This window comes from Malus domestica, chromosome 07, assembly GCF_042453785.1.
Source record: "Malus domestica chromosome 07, GDT2T_hap1".
Taxonomy (NCBI): Eukaryota; Viridiplantae; Streptophyta; class Magnoliopsida; order Rosales; family Rosaceae; genus Malus; species Malus domestica.
In genome coordinates this window covers 13,467,430-13,485,646 of record NC_091667.1, presented here as the reverse complement: position 1 = coordinate 13,485,646, position 18,217 = coordinate 13,467,430, and the positions used below count along the sequence as shown (strand labels likewise).

At 38.4% G+C, this 18,217-nt stretch overlaps 2 protein-coding genes across 3 annotated transcripts; both read right to left on the bottom strand.

The window, feature by feature from the left end:
* Window positions 1-10,243: 10,243 nt before the first annotated feature.
* LOC103417005 (uncharacterized) lies at window positions 10,244-12,484 on the bottom strand. 2 transcript variants are annotated; one of them, XM_008355213.4, is made up of 6 exons: window positions 11,930-12,484; window positions 11,795-11,854; window positions 11,374-11,486; window positions 11,074-11,142; window positions 10,700-10,751; window positions 10,244-10,571 (listed from the first exon to the last, which is right to left on the bottom strand). In XM_008355213.4, exons 1-6 carry the CDS (start codon window positions 12,218-12,220, stop codon window positions 10,434-10,436), a joined length of 723 nt encoding a protein of 240 aa, XP_008353435.3. In that variant the 5' UTR covers window positions 12,221-12,484; the 3' UTR covers window positions 10,244-10,433. The 2 variants fall into 2 exon arrangements, with proteins under 2 accessions (XP_008353435.3, XP_008353436.3); XM_008355214.4 differs by having other exon boundaries at window positions 11,945-12,451.
* A 1,002-nt stretch (window positions 12,485-13,486) lies between these two features.
* LOC103425842 (uncharacterized) lies at window positions 13,487-17,584 on the bottom strand. The gene is made up of 2 exons (XM_008363945.4): window positions 16,825-17,584; window positions 13,487-15,080 (listed from the first exon to the last, which is right to left on the bottom strand). Exons 1-2 carry the CDS (start codon window positions 17,374-17,376, stop codon window positions 13,650-13,652), a joined length of 1,983 nt encoding a protein of 660 aa, XP_008362167.3. The 5' UTR covers window positions 17,377-17,584; the 3' UTR covers window positions 13,487-13,649.
* Window positions 17,585-18,217: the final 633 nt, after the last annotated feature.

The following is an 18,217-nucleotide window of genomic DNA, read 5'->3' as shown; positions in this document are numbered from 1 at the left end:
ATAGATAAAACCAGTCACCCTCGACGCAGTGCTATCTATGCCGACTGAAGATGCTGCGAGACCGGCTGGTTATACGGTGACAGTGCTATCTATGCCAACTGAAGATATCACCAGTTGCCTTCACAGTACTGTTTATCCAAACTGAAGGTGTGTTGACGAAAAAAGAAAAGGAAAAAGTCTCAAGGTTGTTGAGAGAATTTGTGCAAGGCAATTGTGTGTTGAATTGAAGGGGGCTTGAACGATGCACAGCCTCCTCTATTTATAGCACCAGGTACTTTCTAGATCGAGTTAAAACCCTACTCGGATTAGGATTTCTTCTTCTAATCAAACACCATCTCGACCAGTCCTATTTTCACTATGACTTTGAACCCAGCCATTTATCAAGCCGGATTCACTTCTGAGTTATCAATATCCAAATCTTGCCGAGACTCCTTATTACGTCAGGATTCAATTACTCGTCTCGCAGCATGACTTGACCGACCTAGGTTAGGAAGCCCATGAACTAAACGATCCATGGTAACCTTTTCGTAAAGCCTTCCAGGCTGAGAATACATCTCGGCCCAAACCAATATTTTGGGCCCAAACAGTCATATATATCAAAAGCCATAAACATACAGTTTAGAACATTCGAGTTGTATAGACATTATAGGTTTAATTTAAACATGAAAGATTTGGGTTTCATGGTGTAATTTTTGAATAAAAAATTCAGATTTTAAATGCACTAAATTCAAAACTACATGTTCGATTTAGTTATGAACTTCCGGCTCATAAAAAGAGGTATCTGCTGGAACACATACAACAATATACAACTAAGTGTAGTGAATTTGTGGTTTACTTCAGGAACCCAAGTATGAGTGCTTCGGGACTATGAAAGAAAGTTAACGGTTCAAAGAAAATAAATAATTTATTGAATGGTTAATTAGCCAAAAGTGGACTTCACACTAATAATTTTGGATGTCTTGTCAGATTAGTAGGACTACTAGCTAGTCACTTTAATTAATTCAACATACATAACCATTTAGGTTTGGTTGTGAATGTAAAATAATGACTTTCGAACTATATTAGCTTCGATTGGCTTTGGGCCAAGCAACAATGAAATTATAGCATAGTACGACTTTAACCAAATATGTCCAAAAATACTTAGGTATGGTAAAGAAGCGAGGGATGACAAAATATGGCATTGGGTCGAAAAAAATGCAGCCCAGCTCAATTGGGATGGCTGCAGTGCGGACAAGGCTCTATAGCGGCTTCTTGGGCCACAAGAAAGTTGCAAAAGCAGTCCGGATATGGCTGCAGGCCATGAGCCGTGGTTTAGGACGAAGCCCAGCAATGCATGGCTGATGGTTGTGGGTCTGAGGCACGGGAAACCCAGCCTAAGGCTGTCTTCAGGTGTGTGCTGATGCTCGGTGAAGCCCGGCTTGTGCTGGCTTCATCGTGGACTAAAACGAGGCAAGCCCAGCAGCACATGAGCTGCTGCAAGCAAGCCGAGGTGCGGGGACGAGCCCAGCAAGCAACGGGCTTGCTGGAAATGGGCTACAGTGTAGGGGACAAGGCCAGTAAGGCTGCAAGCCTGCTGGATGTATGTTAGGCCTATGTGAAACCCAACCCAGGCGTAGGGCCTGGTTGTATGTGCACGCAGCTAGTCTAAAGGCTTGCTGCCGTGATGATTCAGTCATGAAAACAACGTCGTAAAGGCGGTGGCTCGGCATAGCTGCAGGTTAGCCAACGCGGCTCGAGGCCAACGGCAATGCAGTGTCAAACTACGACTCAGCCGCAAAAAAATCCTAAAATTTAATTTTTTTTTTCTGAATATTTATATTGAAAATATATGAACATATACAATATATATCGGAAGGAAATTGTAAATATAGTGGGTTCATGAATCATGTGAAATGTTTTCATACTTCATGGTCGTTTCAAATATCATAATTTATTTTAAAAGAACCTGATTGGTAAAAAGCAAATGAGTCTTTGAAGTGCAAAAGAACATTCTTCACGAACCTTTAGTTCCTTAGCTTCTAGCAAGAGTGTGCTGATACCATATTGTAAGCCTAATTTACTGAATAATATAAAAGATAGAGAGAGATGGGGTGCAGCGGCAACAAGAGATATGGTATAATCCAATAAGGGTATCCTATATATGATATGATTTACACGATCACATTTATAATCTAATAAGACTGCAACAAATTAAGATATTTGATCATAAATGCACTTATTCTCTTTAGCATCAATATTTTTTAGTACAAATGATATTCTACATTAATCTACCCTATGAAAAGGGAGAAGGGTTTGAATTGGTAAGCAATAAGTTGAAGATGATGGCCATAACCACCAGGATAGTCCACCACTTGCCTCTTAATTTATCATCATTTAAAGATAACTTTAAAAAAAAATATTTAATTTGGAGACCGATCTACTTCAACATGCTTCGTATGATCATGATGAACTAGATTAGCCACAATCTCACATGCAGCTTTGCTGTCACGATACAACTTCATGGCCTTTGTTCAGAACATATTCCATATCCCATATCCCTTAATATATATCCTAACCAAAGCATTTCAATAGTTCCCAAAACAACTCATCTATACTCTGTTTCGACACTTGAGTGAGCAACAACATTTATTTCTTACTTCTCCATGTAACCATATTATCTGTCACAAATGCGAAGTAACATGATATTGATTGTCTGTTAGCAATCGATCCTTCCTAATCGGCATATGTATATTCTTTAACCTCCAAATGAGCATTCTTTGAGAACAAAACCCCTTGACCTGGAGCTGATTTCATATATTTTAAAATTCGCATCAAAGCATCCATATCTTACTTCCTAAGAGCATGTATAAACTAACTTACCACACTTAAAGCATAACCAAGTCTAACCGCATAAGAGCTAGACACATCAATCTTCCTACCAATTGTTGATATCTCTTCTTATCACACAATGGTTGATCCGAATCAAACCATAACTTTAAACCTTCTTCCAATGGCATATGAACCATTTGACAAGTCGACATTCCAGTCTCATGTAATAAATCAAAGGCATATTTCCTAAAAAAGATACCATCTTTGAATTTGCCACTGCAATACCCAAAAAATATTTAGTGGATCAAGGTCTTTCATCTCAAATTTGTGTGCCAAATAACTTTGCAATGTTTGCCGCTCCTCAAGGTCATCACTAGTCACCACCATATCACCCACATAGACAATGAGTATAGTAATCTAAACTTTCTTCTTCTTCTTCAAGAACTAAGTATTATCATAATTACTTTGTTTGTAATTGAAGATTGTCATTGACTTTATGAATCGCCTAAACCATGCCCTCTGCGATTGTTTGAGACCATGTAATGATTTTTTTTAATCGACATACTTTATTTGAGGTTTGGTCAGCATGTTTAAACCAAGTGGGAGTTCCATATACACTTCTTCAGTTAGTTTTCCATACAGAAACACATTCTTCACATTAAGTTGGTGCAGGGGCCAATCAAGGTTTGCTTCCAGTGACAAGAGAACTATAACAGTGTTGAGTTCTGCTACTAGAGAAAATGTCTAGTCATAATCAATTACATATGTTTGAGTGTATCCATTTACCACAAGCCTTACTTTGTATCTTTCAATCGATCCATCAGGGTTTACTTCACTATATAAACCCATCGACACCCTACATATTTTTTACCTTGTGATAATTCAATAATCTCTCATGTGTCATTCTTCTTCAAGGACTTCATCTCTTCCTCCATTGCTGCTTTCCACCTTGGATCGAGAAAAACTTCCTACACATTGTTAGGAATATATACAAAATATAAATGATGCACAAGTATTAAATATGACTGCGATAACCTATGGGTTGACACATAATTACTCATGGAATATTTGACTTTGCTAGTAAAGTTTGGTTCATATGTAGCTCTCAGGATACCTATTGTGCTACGAGGTGGAAAGTTCTCTCCGTTGTATATCATACAACGATTCATTTAGGAGTTTTATAGACTACTGTGTACTAGGCAAATGAACGATAGAATCTAGTGTAGACATGTTAGGATTGAGTGACAATTCGTGGGTCGTCAGGCGATCAATCGCAGGAATAGTCTGCTTTCGAGTTAGTTCTTCAAGATTGGACAACCGGTCATAGATCATTGGCGACTGGTTGCGAGAATACTCTACTTTATGTTCACTTGTCTCGAGTGACAGGTCGATGAACTCTGACATGTCGATGTTGTCTTGGTAACTAGTTCATCCACTTCACTCAATTGACATTCATCATTTCAGTCCAAATTTTCACCACTAGTTCTCTAATCAATAATTGACTTCTGTGAAACCTTGTTTGAGCAAATCCATAATCAAGCGTTTGTACTTCATATCTATTCTCCCCTTGAATTGCAGACTCGCCAACAAAATACATAGTGGATTCATGAAAGACCACATTCATGGCCACATACATCTTTTGTGTGGGGATGATAACACGGGTAATCTTTATGATATGTGGCTTCGTAATTTTTCATCCGCACTCAAGTACTCACCTCCATTATCACTGCGAATCACTTGTCTTTGAGTCTTGTACTGACACTGAATGAACTTATGAAACTGTTAGAACAACTCATTCACTTCAAATGTGGATTTCATAAGATATCCACGTAATTTGGGTACAATCATTGATAAATGTAGCAAACCAGCGAGCACCTCCCAAAGTAGGGTACTTGGAAAGACCACATATAAGCAACATATAACTGTTGGAAATGTGTCCTAAACCAAAATATGAGATGATACTTATGGACATTTCATATGTTAAACTAATCTAGTTTAATCTAAGGGCAAAAGTTATACGCTTAAACGATAAGTCAATTGAATATGTAATGTCATCTAAAGACATTAGATTTATGAAGCTTTTCTTTTTTACATACATATCTTATATTCTCCTTCCACTATGGAAGATTAGAGATATCTTGTTGTACATTCACATGCCCACATGATTCTGTAACTTAACCACACCAATGTCATGGACATTGTCAATGGAATGCCTTTAACATAGTAAAAAAATCAAGAACCTAACTACTAGACAACTGTGATGTCTCAGGTCAAATGACTACTTTGCATTATTGCAACTTATGGGTTAGAACTCTCTTTTAACGTTTTAGGAATGAACATAACAAAAAGTTCTTGTTGATCTAACTTACTTGGATCACTTTTCTCTTAGGTTAAATACATTAATTGGATTCTATTATTGATTAAACACATGATACAATATAGAGTGATTGACAATAAGCTTTGCCCTTCCATTAAACAAATAAGAATTTAACATGACAATTATTCCAAAAGCTATACATCAAATGAGTGGCTTTAAGGGCTATACTTCCAACACTTACCATTATTACTTGTTGTTACTGCTAAAACAGAGGCGTGATATACATTAGTCAGAGCTTGTTGGCAGTTTCAAGTGACTGACGACCTAAATGTTTTTTAGGACCCTGCTATAATCCCACCATTCCGGATAGCCCACAATCTCATAGCGATGAAATTTGCAGTGGCAAGGTTTGCCCCAATGAGCACATGTTCAGTGAGGACGACTTTGAGCTACCTGTGCAACAACATTAGGTTTCGTTTCGACGAATTTCTTCTCATTGCTTAGATCTACGGTAGAGAGTTTTCTCGTGACTTCTAAACTACGCTCGTGATGCCAACTTAGAATTCATGAATTCTTCAACTTTATTCTTCTCACTAGGAGGAAATATATAAGGTAATTTAGCCAAAAGTCAATAAAAACTTTACTATTAAGCCCTATATCGATGACATATTTTTGTTTTGGACTTAATCAATGATATATTTTCATTAATTAGGCATGGGTCAATGATGAATGCCACATTGGCTTTAAGTCATTATAAATAGTTAGAATTTGAGTTTTCTATCTTGCTCTCGCTTTCTCTCTTTATAAATGTCTTATGGCCTTTAAGCTATTATAAATAGGGATTTAGATTCTCCGAATTAATTTTGTGGGGATCCTCTGGACCAACGGATCTCATCTATTGATTCAAATCCAACAGTCAAAATCTCTTCCCTTTCCTCTCTTGCCCTCAACTCCTATCTTTCTCCCTCACTTCGAAGCTCTCAACCTCATACCACCAGCCCCTCAAATTCTAGATTAAATTCAACCCCAACTCAAAATTAGCCCTAACACAATCACAACTCACCTAACCCACAACCCTTAATTGCAAGTCCCTAACTTACCCTCCCCAAAATCAACCCCAGAAACACCACATCCCTCTATTGCAGGTCCCTCAACCCTAAAATCTCATTTGATCTTAACAAAACAACAAAGAGAAAGGTCGTGCAAGCCGATGTCTTTTGGTTGGAAAGATATTTTTCATAACTATGGAAGAATTATATAGAGAAATAAAGTTACAGTAGAGATAAATCTCAAAGATGAAGAAGAAAAAAGAGCGGAAGGGGAAGAGGTTTTGACCGTTGGATTTCTATTCCCATGGAACTAATCCAGAGAGGATCTGAATCCTATATATAGTTAGAACATGTATATTCTATCACTCTCTCTCTCTCTCTCTCTCTCTCTCTCTCTCTCTCTCTCGCCCTTCGTTTACATAGAGGAGTTTACTCAATTAAAAAAACAGAACTAGGAAATGGACACTACATTGCAGTGTCTAAATCCAAAGTAAAAAACAGAACTAGGAAACGAACACTAGATTACAGTGTCTGAATCTAAATGTAAGAAACAAAGTAGAAAATGGACACTGGTTTACAATGTATAAATCCAAATGTAAAAAAGTAGACTAAATTTGCAAATTAAATGATGTGCCACAAATAAAAATGAGCACGTTTATCAACGCTTAAATAATAATTCAATCATTAGCTTCCATATTATTTAGTTTACAAAATTTTTCTATGTACAAATTTAGTTTCCCTAGCATTATCCATAAACCAATTATCGGCTTTCATGTCCTTTAGTTTCTAAAATTTTGTCTCTAAATTTAGTCTCCCTAGCATTACCATGAAAGAAAACTTGTTTTTGTCTTCTCAATCACAATATGGAGAAATTTTTAGTTGTGACGGGAACACAGATGATACATCACGTGTTTTTATGTAAGTGATGGAAAATTTTAATTTTTAAGTTATTAACCTTTTAACACACATATCTCATCATTTATATAAGAACACGTGTTGTACCACCTCGTGTGATGATCATATTGAAAAATCTCTCCACGGCATGAGGTAGATATATATGAATCTAATAATAAGATGGTTTACTTTGATTCAAACATAAAGAACGGGTTTTGGTATTCTGGCATTTCTAACCACTTGAAATTTCCTCAACGTTGGAGATGATTTTAAATATGTTTGCAATGCCTTGGTAATATTGAACGACTGGATACTCTCCACAAAACCAGACCTTGATTTTAGGTCAATCTAATCTCACAAAGAACAGCCTTACCAATGTCGTCCAAGCCGGAAGACGGTTCTTGTGGTATTGATGATTATGATGCTGACTATGATGGTGCTGAACTACTGTTACGTATTTCGATCTTAGGGTTCAGCCGACTATCCCCTAGTGACCAACGAGAGAAGACGAAAGAAATGCGTAATGAAGTAGTTGAAGATGTTGCTGTGCTTGAGAAGCGAGGAGGGTTTCGGACTCAGAACATTTGCGGAGCTATTTAACAAACTTCCCTTGGCTCAGCAGCATCATTTCGTGGCTGAAGTTATAAAACAGTTGAATCAAGAAATCAAAGACCACATTAACGATCAAAGTTCCGAGTCTTCTGATTGTTTTGCTCAACTTTTCTTGGATTTCTCATTGATTTGGTTCAAGGGACAAGCGGCCCCTGGACAGAGGCATCTGGTTAGAGAACTCTATATGATGAATGGATTTAAAAGGGTTAAAATTGATCATCGGAAAATCCCAGAAGAAAGTGAGAAGGATTTGAACCTCCGAAAATTCAGAGAGCGATTTAAGCAACTAGAGTTTCGTGACCACGTACGTTTTATTTATGATGTGGAAGAGGAACTGCTAGATCAACGAACATCTATTCCGCGCTGGATGTACCTCCTTGGGCCGCAGCAGGACTCTGCCGGTGCTGCTGAATTACTCTCACGTCTCTCAAATCTTGCATTTGGCTTGCTATCGGCCAACGATCGAAGTGAGACCGTTGGGAAGATGTCCCGTAAATTCCCTGAAGGTACTCTTGTGATCGAAAGACATGCGGAGGAGAGCGAGGAAAATTTCAGAATGCGAACATTCATGGATCTATTTAATAAGGTTCCCGTCTTTAAAAGGTTGCCGTTGTTCCAAGAATGTTTTGACAAGAAATTCTCCGGTGAAAGAAGCTTGTGCGAGTTGCTCTTCTTTTCAGGCAACTCAACTCCAATGATCAACGAGAGGTGATCGATAATATGTTTGATCAGCTCAAGAAGTATTGCCCAAGCGATGATGTCGGGGATTTCATGAACGACAGAAGGTCGGGGGAAAGTGAGGAGGATTTCAGACACAGAACATTTATAAAGCTGTGTAGGCATCGTCTTTCATGTCGGAATGTCTTCAGCCAGCATGAGGCTGAGAGTTATGTTCGAAGACGTCGTGTGAATAAATCTATTGAACATCCCGAATTCAGCAGCATTAAAATTCCAGATGTAGGGGGAGGAGGAGCAACTCAAACAACCAGTCGAGGAGGAGAAGGAGCTCAAGGATCAACAACACAACGAGGACAAGGGACAGGGCACGGCACAAGTCACTCGCTAGTAGGATCGACGTTTGCAACCGTCCCGCTAAGAGATTTTCATAAAATTAATAAAAAATATTTGTACCACGTTTGATTATGGTGTGTCACTATTTGCATGCATATGTCTTTAACTGTTTGATTACTATCATCTTCATTTCAGTTTTATCAAGCAAATTATGTTGCCTTTGCAAAGTTTATATGACAACAATTCTCGATTTGGTTGATAATTAATGCAGGCTAAAACGCGATAGGAGAAATTTTTCAATGTGACCGGCACACGAGGTGATACACCATGTGTCACTATACTAATAGTAGGATATGTGTGTTAAAAAGTTAATAACTTCAAAAATATAATTTCCTACCACTTATATAAAAACACGTGATCTACCACTTGTGTTTCCATCACAATAAAAAATTTCTCATGTAATAGATTTTGAGATACTACCACCTAGGCACTCCCCATTTCTTTAAACCCCTCTCCGTATTATGATCAAGGTTCTAAAAGACGTTAGGTGCTAGTTGGGCGGTGAACTAGGCCCTAGCGTCTACATGGGATCTAGGCAGACCAAACGGATTTAAGTAAATTTTATATATTGTGTGAATAAGTGTCTATTTATACTTAGGGGGGTGTATTCAATTGGGATTTTAAAGGATTTTAATTCTTTTAATGAATCTAGGGGTATTCAATTAGGATTTCAAGTGATTCTCTGAAATTTTAGGTGTATTCAATTAGAATTTTAAGATAGTTTATTAAAATCCTTAGAAATCTGGGTGTATTCAATTAGAATTTTAAAGAAGTTTATAACATTCCAGGTGTATTCAATTAGAAATTGATTTTAAAGAATTTGAGAAAGTTGAGGAATTAGAGGGAATTTGAGAGATTTCGTAGTGTATTTTAAGCATCTACAAATCTCACATCTTCCCATGAGATTTCAAGGGAATTGAATCAAAATTTTATTTGGAATCTCTACAAATCAATTAAACTCCATAAAAATCCATGGATTTATAAATCCATTAAAATCTCTCACATTCTCAATTGAATACACCCCCCTTAAAAAGACATATAATTGTATTGTGATATATCAATTGCAAAATATAATGACATACAAATTATAAAGTATTAAAACACATTACAAACATGATAACAAGCATATAGTGAACAAGTATTTAACAATTATGTTACATTTTATTGACAAAATAAAATGCAAAACGGAAGTAATCGATATCCTGTTTAAATAAGAGTTGTGACCTAGGCAGGTGCTTAAGTGGACATCTAAGTGGGCTAGGTGGATGCCTAAGCGGGTCTAGGCGCACTTTCTTTTATTTTCAAACAAGGAGGGACTAATCGGGACAGTGATCAGCCACTTAGCCTACGCGGAGCGTAGGCGGCGCCAAGTGGGAATTTTTAGAACAGTTCCACGTAGGCGGCGCCAAGTGGGAATTTTTAGAACAGTGATTATGATGCAATACAAAGAAAGTAACTGGTAGTAATGCATATCCAAGCTAGAAGAAGAAAATTTGGCTATATGCTATAAGAGCATTTGTACTGATTTCTTGCAACCGGAGCATGTACGAGTCACATTTTTCTGTTTTCCCCTTCCGTTCTGTTATCCCATCCCATTGTAATACTGCAATTACAACTTTGAACAATATTCACGTACATACTTTTGGGCATACGTACTGAGTTTCACGGTTAACATTGAATCGTCAATCCTCGTAATCTTCATCGAAAAAATCGGTATCTTTAGGCAGCCCTCTTCGAAGTTTGTCTTGAAGATCCAGATTCCTGGGCAGTACGAGCTCCGTGCCCTCACCTGACATGGAAAAATATCTCTCCAGCACCATCTGCATCCAGAAAATGAAAAAAAACATACCTCCAATCATATTCTACAGTGCTCCCTTCTTGAATACATGCGCCAAAGATGAGCAAATTCATAAAGCTTATAGCACTTAACTAAGAATGTATTGCATACCATAGCAGCGTAGGCATCGATTTGGCTTTGTCGATCAGACTTGTCGAGGCCCCTGAAAACAGATATGTGAGAAATGACAAAACACCCTACAGTCTCCTAGTGATAAGATGAAGCATACGACTCCTGACATTACTTCTTCAGTTTTGCGTACTGCAGCTTTTTGGACCTAAAGATTAATCTATAACTCAAGTCCCATAAAGAACTATAGAAGTACAATTCCCACTATAACGTGCCATTTAGCGTTCAAAACCAAAAATTATAAGATGCTCGAGAAAGAAAGCACACATTATGATAGTCGATAGCCATCTTAAAACAATGCAAAGAAGTATTCAATCATTGGAAAAAGGTGATTTGGTAGAAGTAGAAACGATTACACGTTAATCATCCGATCCATGGCTTCCATGGACGTCCCATTTTCATCTTGAAGGTACACTCTCCAACCCCTGAAATTTGAAGTTTCAGTTAACACTTCCCCACTACAAGATATAATCACGATGCTCGTTGTTTACAACAAAGCAAAATTAACGAAACAAAGAATTTGTATGACCAAACACAACAAATCACAAATAGCAAAAACCAGCATCGACCCAACAAATCTTTGATTGTATAAATCCTTGGTGCCAAAAATTGATTAACAAGTAAACAAATGAGTAACATTAGTATTGAGTTAACACCTCTGAGCGGCACTAACAGCAAGCCTTCCAACAACGCTACGAACTTTGTTAGACTGAGGCGTCTCTTTCCCATCACTCGATTTCGGAAGGCCAACTATGAACTCATCTGCCTCCTACATTTTGTTCTTTTTCTTATTAATTAATTAATTAATCCATTTATAAAAACAAAACGAAAAATTGGAGAATTGGTCCGATACTCGTCATAATGTGGATTTTTGGATAACCCCGTTAGAACTTTCAACCTTTATCTGCCCCATACAACACTTCATTTCGGACCTAAGTTCTAACGGTATTAACCAAAAATAGCCATTACTCTATTTTATGATAATTTATCTTTTACAATACTAAATTTACAATTAGGCGAAAATACAAGGAAAAATAATATTGAAAAATAGTTTAAAATATATGATTAATTTTATACCTGCTTCTTTGCGATCTCAAGCAGCTGATCCTCAAGCTTCTGCCCTCTCAAATTCAATACCTGCACAATTAAGAACGAATTAAATTAAATTAAATTAAAGAAATCAAATCAATTTTGTTGTTGGGGGATAATTACGGTGAGAGGACGGACGGTGAAGCCTTTGCTGACGGCAAGGCCGGTGCGTGACAGTCCCAAATCTACCCCTACGCTAAACCCGCCTCTCCATTGCGGGTCTCGCTTCCGGCGGAGGGCATTTGGTGGAATTTCATCTATGGAGACCGCCCTTATACGAGGACCCTTTTTACGGTTTTGGGTGAGAGAGAGTTGAAGGGACGCGGGGACATTTTGGACTTCAGGAACGGTACGTCTCCGGAGCGGAAGGAGTTCGGTTTGTGACGGCGGAGCTCCTACTCGATGACAAAACATTTTTGAGACGGAGGGAGGGAGATTATGAATTAAGTGAGGATTCTGATTCAACGAGTTTGATTTCTGTTGTGGACTCCGGTGGGCATGGCGGTGGAGAGAGAGGAGGGGAGGAGGGGAGGAAGGGAGCGGGGTGGCGGCGCTGTGCTTGGCGCTTTACGGCGGGTGGGTTTCTTTCGGATAACAAAATCAAGGGGTGGGTTTACAGGAGGGTAAGATGCAAGATTTTTGGAATTCTTTTTTTAATATCTTTTTACAATGGTTTGTAGCACTGGAAATTATTTTTCTTAGATTTAAAATTGTAGAAAATAGCTATTTAGTATTACATTTTAGTGTTATTCTTCTTTACTTGTAAGTTAAGATGTCTTAGGTTCAATTCTTACCAAAGGCAAAGTTGAACCACATTATTCTAGCTAGCTCAATGTGAGGCTTAACCCACTTCCCCATTCCTTTAGGCCATCTCCGATGGAGAGTGCTAAACGTCCGAAAATCAAAAAATGACCTGATTTGCACAAAAACTCATCTCTAACTATTGGTTTGGCTATTATTTGGCCAAGGGGAAATTAGGCTAGCCCATTTCATGAGACCCAACTTCTCAATTGCAATAATTGATTCAAATTCAACGGTTAGATTTGAAAACATGCAACGATAATTTAACTAAATTAACCAATAAATTTAAAGTATAAACCTCAAACTAATAAAGTATTGAGAGAAAGATGTTTAGCTCATTCGGTCCGAGAAAGTATATAAGTATAACTTGACACTGTTTATTGAGATGACCTTGGTGTAATACTATCATTTATTAAAAAAAAAATTGTAAAAAGTAAAAGTTATTTAAAATCAAATTTAATGAGTAAAATATTCGTAATACTTGGTGCACTAGAAGATTTAACGGAATGTGACAAAGTGAGACAAGGTTTGGTGAAACCAGTGACAATTTGAGTTCATGATGTGGGACACAAATGCGTTTCAAAAGGTATAGCGAAAATAAAACTAGGGACACTGATAAACAATAAGTATTGTTTTACATAACAATGGTTTGCAGCTTATCATTTCAGTATCCTTATTTTTATTTTAAATACAACTTTCCATTGCCAGTTAGTACTCTGGTCTTAGATTCGATTCTTGCAAAAAGTGAATTTGACCTTATTATTATTAGTCCATTGTGAAACTCAGGCCATCCTGCTCAGCCACTCCCTCATTCTTAGTGTAAATAATATTGTTTGTTAATATATATATATATATATATATATTTCCAGAAAACATGGGTAATCCTCAACATCCCACATCAAAAAGTAAATAACCACTGAGTTCAATGTCACATAAAACGTTACTAGGGCTTAAATTAGTGTATCTTATTCGGTCATAAACATATCAAACTGTATCTATTCCGTAGGCTTGGCTCTTACTTTTCGTTGTCGAACTTTGGCTCCTACATTTGGCCTTCGGGTTGTGGCTGAACAAATGAATCTGAGGAGGCGGCAACTTCGCATTCCTTGCTCGATGGTGTTCCAGAAACTTGCTCGCTTGTGCCTGGATTTGTTGGTGCCGCAGCTGTAGTGTTTATAAGACCACTTGCCTTCTTCGCTTCAAACTCTGAAGTTTCATTCCCAGTGTTCACGACTGCAGTCCCGGCCGCTGGGGTTGCAGAGTATGCCTGGACAGATTGCAGCAGACTCTTGATTTGCTCTATAACCACGTTTTGGCTTCCATCTTGACACATCGCTTGTGCTCCTTGAATCAGTGAATCCAGTTGATTCTGGGTTCCCGTGCTTGTTCCTTGAGCTGGTGCTGCTCCTGGAGCTGGTGCTATCCCTTGTGCTTGGGTTTGAGAGAGCACATAATTCATCAACAGTTGTGCCAGGAGGGCCTGAGGATCATTGACAACTTGATGGACAGGGGGGGCAGCTGAAGTTGATGCAGCATTTACATTGGGTGGGTTAAGTGGTTGAAGCCCCGCATCTCCGTACAAAGCACGGTGACCATGAAACCGCTTGAGGGTGGCTATATGCTTTTTACCGTTCACATGACTATCATAAACCACCTGTGACTCACACTTGACATTGCACAATTCACATATAAAAGGAACTTGTTTTGGTTTGGGAGGCTCAACTGGTCTTCTGGATCCGTCATTAGTCCTCACATACTTACCCCCTCGACCCCCTCGACCCCCTCGCATCCTATGCTTAGAACCTCGTCCTCGGCCTGCAAACTGATCGCTGGAGTTGTTCCCAGGTTCTGTGGAAGCTTCAGCATTTGTGCCGGCATCTTTCTGATCTGTTTCATTTCTACGATCATCAGTAACTACTCCAGATGTTATATTTTCTTGTAAGGGTTGTTTTTCCTCAAATCCCTCAACTCTCACAGGGACTTCTGTTTTTAATTCAGTGTTAGGCATTTGAGCATTCTGTTGTCCAGTATTGACTTTGTTGCGTTTCTGCAACTCCTCATGTACCAGCATATTTTTTTTGTGTCGCTTTCCATTTTTATGCTGCTCAAGGATTTCAGGAGTGTTGCAGTCAACCCTACAAAGTTCACACCAAACCATACGAGGAGGTCGCCAGAATGAAGCAGAAGACACTTGTGTTGGTACAGGTAATGGTGCCTGCCCAGGAACCAACGCTGAAGGCGGCTGCGTTAAAGCAGCTACACCTTCAGCAGGAACAGGTATTGAATTTGGATTGGTTGATGCAGCACCATACTGTTGAAAGTGCCTACCACCACCCTGGCCACGTCCCCTACCACGGAATGGGGGTGCTGAGCCATCTGGTCTAGAACCACGGTAAACAAAATGGCCCCGACCACCCCCCCGGAAGGGCCTATTGCCCCTCCTACCTCCACCTCTATATATAGTTTGCCCAATCTGCAGAATAGCATTTAAGGATAAAGCAATGCATGTAATGTTTATTACTAATGCTTCCATGAACAGAAAAAGCAAAAGAAACAATGACAACTTTGAAATAAAATGCACAAAACAAGCACAAATATAGATAAAAATCAACAATGACAATAAGAATTCTTATACTGATACATTCAAAAACACATATATGAAAGAAATGCTAAAATCAATCCGACAGAAAATGTTCTTAAGTAATTTCTGATAAGGGCTATGCCTAGGTTGAAGTAGGCAGAACATGAATAAGGATTCAATTAAAAAACGCAAACCACGTTAACCAATGGAACCTGAATAGAATCTACAAACCAGATGTCTCAGATTCATTAAAGAATTTAGATTGTTGCATCAGTTACTAAATTAAAAACAAAGTCGGATATACTGAATTAGAATCAGAACAGGTAAGGGCCGCTACATACTTTTCCCAAATTGGAAAAAGAATGACAACAAGTCTTCATCAGGCCAAATAATAACACCAGTCATCTTCAAAAAAATTATTCACATGTGCACACCGGGTACAAGTTACATCCATTGTAATGTAACATGTGCTAACATGGTGTAAACAGTACGATAGATTAGCAAAGGGAATCCCACATCAAATGATGATCATCTAAGATTATACCAATTTCAGGTAAATGTATCCAAGATTGAACTTAATATTCCCCAATAACGATAAAACCGTTGTGTGAAGATCCGACAATCTAAAATCAGTTGTAATTATGGAGATATACAATTGCAGATCCTTTTTTTAAAAGCAAAATTTTGAAGACCAAAGTACCACCAAGGCTACTGGTTTTCTGAAAAGCAACCTGAGATGCAATTTGAGAGCAGAAAAGAAAACACTAACATACTCAAAAAGAGATCCTGATACATGCCAATACAGCCTCTTATAGACTTGTTTATTGCCTTGGCATGGAGGACACGCGCACCCACCATGCCAAAAAACAAAAAGAAAAATACAATAATCTTGATGATGAAAACATTAATGTCTTTGAGGAAATGGCATGCTATCAATTGATGTAGAATGCATTTTTTTCAATCAGTTTCTGCGACTCAAGTTCCATCGATATGACCCCAATTCTCTAACCCCTTAATCAACCTGCAAGTCACAAAGGATAGAGAGGGAGAGGGAAGAAAGAGAGAGAGAGAGCAGAGCTCTTGAATTGTTTTTTGGTTTTGTATTTCTGTTTGTAAATTCTCCTCCCCCACAATACTGAGAGCTAGTGCTCTTATACAAGTTACAACTTACCATGCCAGCTGGACAATTATAACAAACTACACTAAAACAGGAATAAGCCTAATAATCCCAAGAATTAAACCCTTAATAGTGATTAAGCTAATCACTACTTACAGATCATATCACTCCTTTTGCTTATCTAGTTACAGTCAAAACTAAATAGCACGAATTTTGTCAAGATATAACCTTCATATCGAAAGCCAAAGGTTCCATAAATTCACCCCCACCCGAATTTCACCATATGAAAGAAGACATTCGAGAAAATATATAACATGTTTTAAAACAAAGTTCACACTCTACAAATCAAATTAAATGCGAAAACATGCCCCGAACTACAAGTAGGTTATACACATCAAATTCATAAGACTGGCCAGATAAAGAGAAAAGGCATCACATTATTATAAGAACAAGAATTCCCAATGCCTAATAACAAAAAATGCTAAATTCAAACCAGAATTAAGAAAACCAACCACTTACCGGGGGTTGAGCAGCCCGCTGGGCCGCCTCGATGTTCCCAGTAAGCTGCGAGAGCTGCGAAAGCGCTGCCACGGCCGCTGGATTCAACCCACCATAGCCCGAGCTCGAATCCACCTGCTGCTTCTGATCCTCCGCAACCCCATGTGGGTAATACGCATTCTGCAAGTGGGTCGGGTCAGGATCCGCCGTTTGTGGCTGTTGGGGCGGAATTGGGACCCCGGGAGGATGAATCGAAATGGGTTCTTGATGGTATTGGTGGTGGTGGGCGGTGGCGTCGTGGGAGGTGGCGTAATCCTGGGTGGTGGTGGTGGGATTGTAGTATTGTTGGTATTGTTGTTGGTGGTCGGATTGTTGGGGGTGATTGTAGGGATAATAGGCCTGGTAGGATTGGTCGTAGGATTGGATTCTTGAGGGATCGAATGATTGCTGCTGCTGGTGTTGTTGATGGTCTTCTTGGTGGGTCTGTGTGTAAGAGTAATCCATGGTGATGGAGTTTCTGTATTTTCTTGTGCTAAGAGAGAGATCTCTGTGCTCCCCACAGTCTACATGCATAGGAGAGCTTCTATTCCATTACCTAGTTTCTCTGTGCAGGGGATTTGTGTTTTATTTTGGGGAAGGCTTATGTCATCTTCCCTTTTATCTTTCTTTTTTCTATTTTACAGGGAATTTGGGATAATTCACAGAATGGGCTACCTACCTCGGCAACCAAACTTATTTATTCAGGCCATTTTCAATCGGATTGGCTAAATACAAGTTCTTCCAGAATTATATTCTTGTAAAAAAATATTGTTAAATGAATTGCGTCAAATCATTTATATATTATTTCCAACCAAAGAAATTAAGACATAGCCCTTCAATAGTTTATTATTTTTAATTTTGTTATTTAACTTTATTGGTCAATTAAATTAAACTACCATATTAAAATAAGATTATCCAGACGTATCTTGAAAATGAAATAAATAAAACCAATGCCTAGATACGTCAACTGTCATCGGCTATCCATTGCATGCTGATGTCAGGGAGTTGGAGGATGGCAGATGGGCCCCAAGAAATCGGTGTAACAACCTGTCCCTAATTTTACGGTTTTATTAATTTTAAAAAGTGAATTGACCGAAATGCCCCTTGAGGCGAGATTGTTGACTTTTGTTGACCGTCATTTTGTGACGCGTACGAGCTACTATTTTATTGTATTCGTGTAGTACTCGTTACTACAAACGCGTGGGCACAAGCAGAATCGAAATCGGAGTTACAGTCAAAATTTTACTGAACTACAAACATGAGGGTACTTTAGTAATTTTGCATTTTAGAATTTTGGTCCTTGATTATTTTAATAATTTAAGGTTGATATTTTTAATTTTTTTAATAATTTTCTAGCCCTTCGGGCCCATACCCA

Excerpts from the sequence above, each read along its gene's own strand:
- LOC103417005 (XM_008355213.4), bottom strand. The coding sequence starts at position 12,220 with ATGTTTTGTCATCGAGTAGGAGCTCCGCCGTCACAAACCGAACTCCTT. Across the intron at positions 11,487-11,794 it reads TTGAGATCGCAAAGAAGCAG|GAGGCAGATGAGTTCATAGT; the intron begins GTATAAAATTAA and ends AACAAAATGTAG. Across the intron at positions 10,752-11,073 it reads ATGGATCGGATGATTAACGT|GGGCCTCGACAAGTCTGATC; the intron begins GTAATCGTTTCT and ends ATCTGTTTTCAG.
- LOC103425842 (XM_008363945.4), bottom strand. The coding sequence starts at position 17,376 with ATGCATGTAGACTGTGGGGAGCACAGAGATCTCTCTCTTAGCACAAGA. Across the intron at positions 15,081-16,824 it reads AGCGGGCTGCTCAACCCCCG|ATTGGGCAAACTATATATAG; the intron begins GTAAGTGGTTGG and ends GCTATTCTGCAG.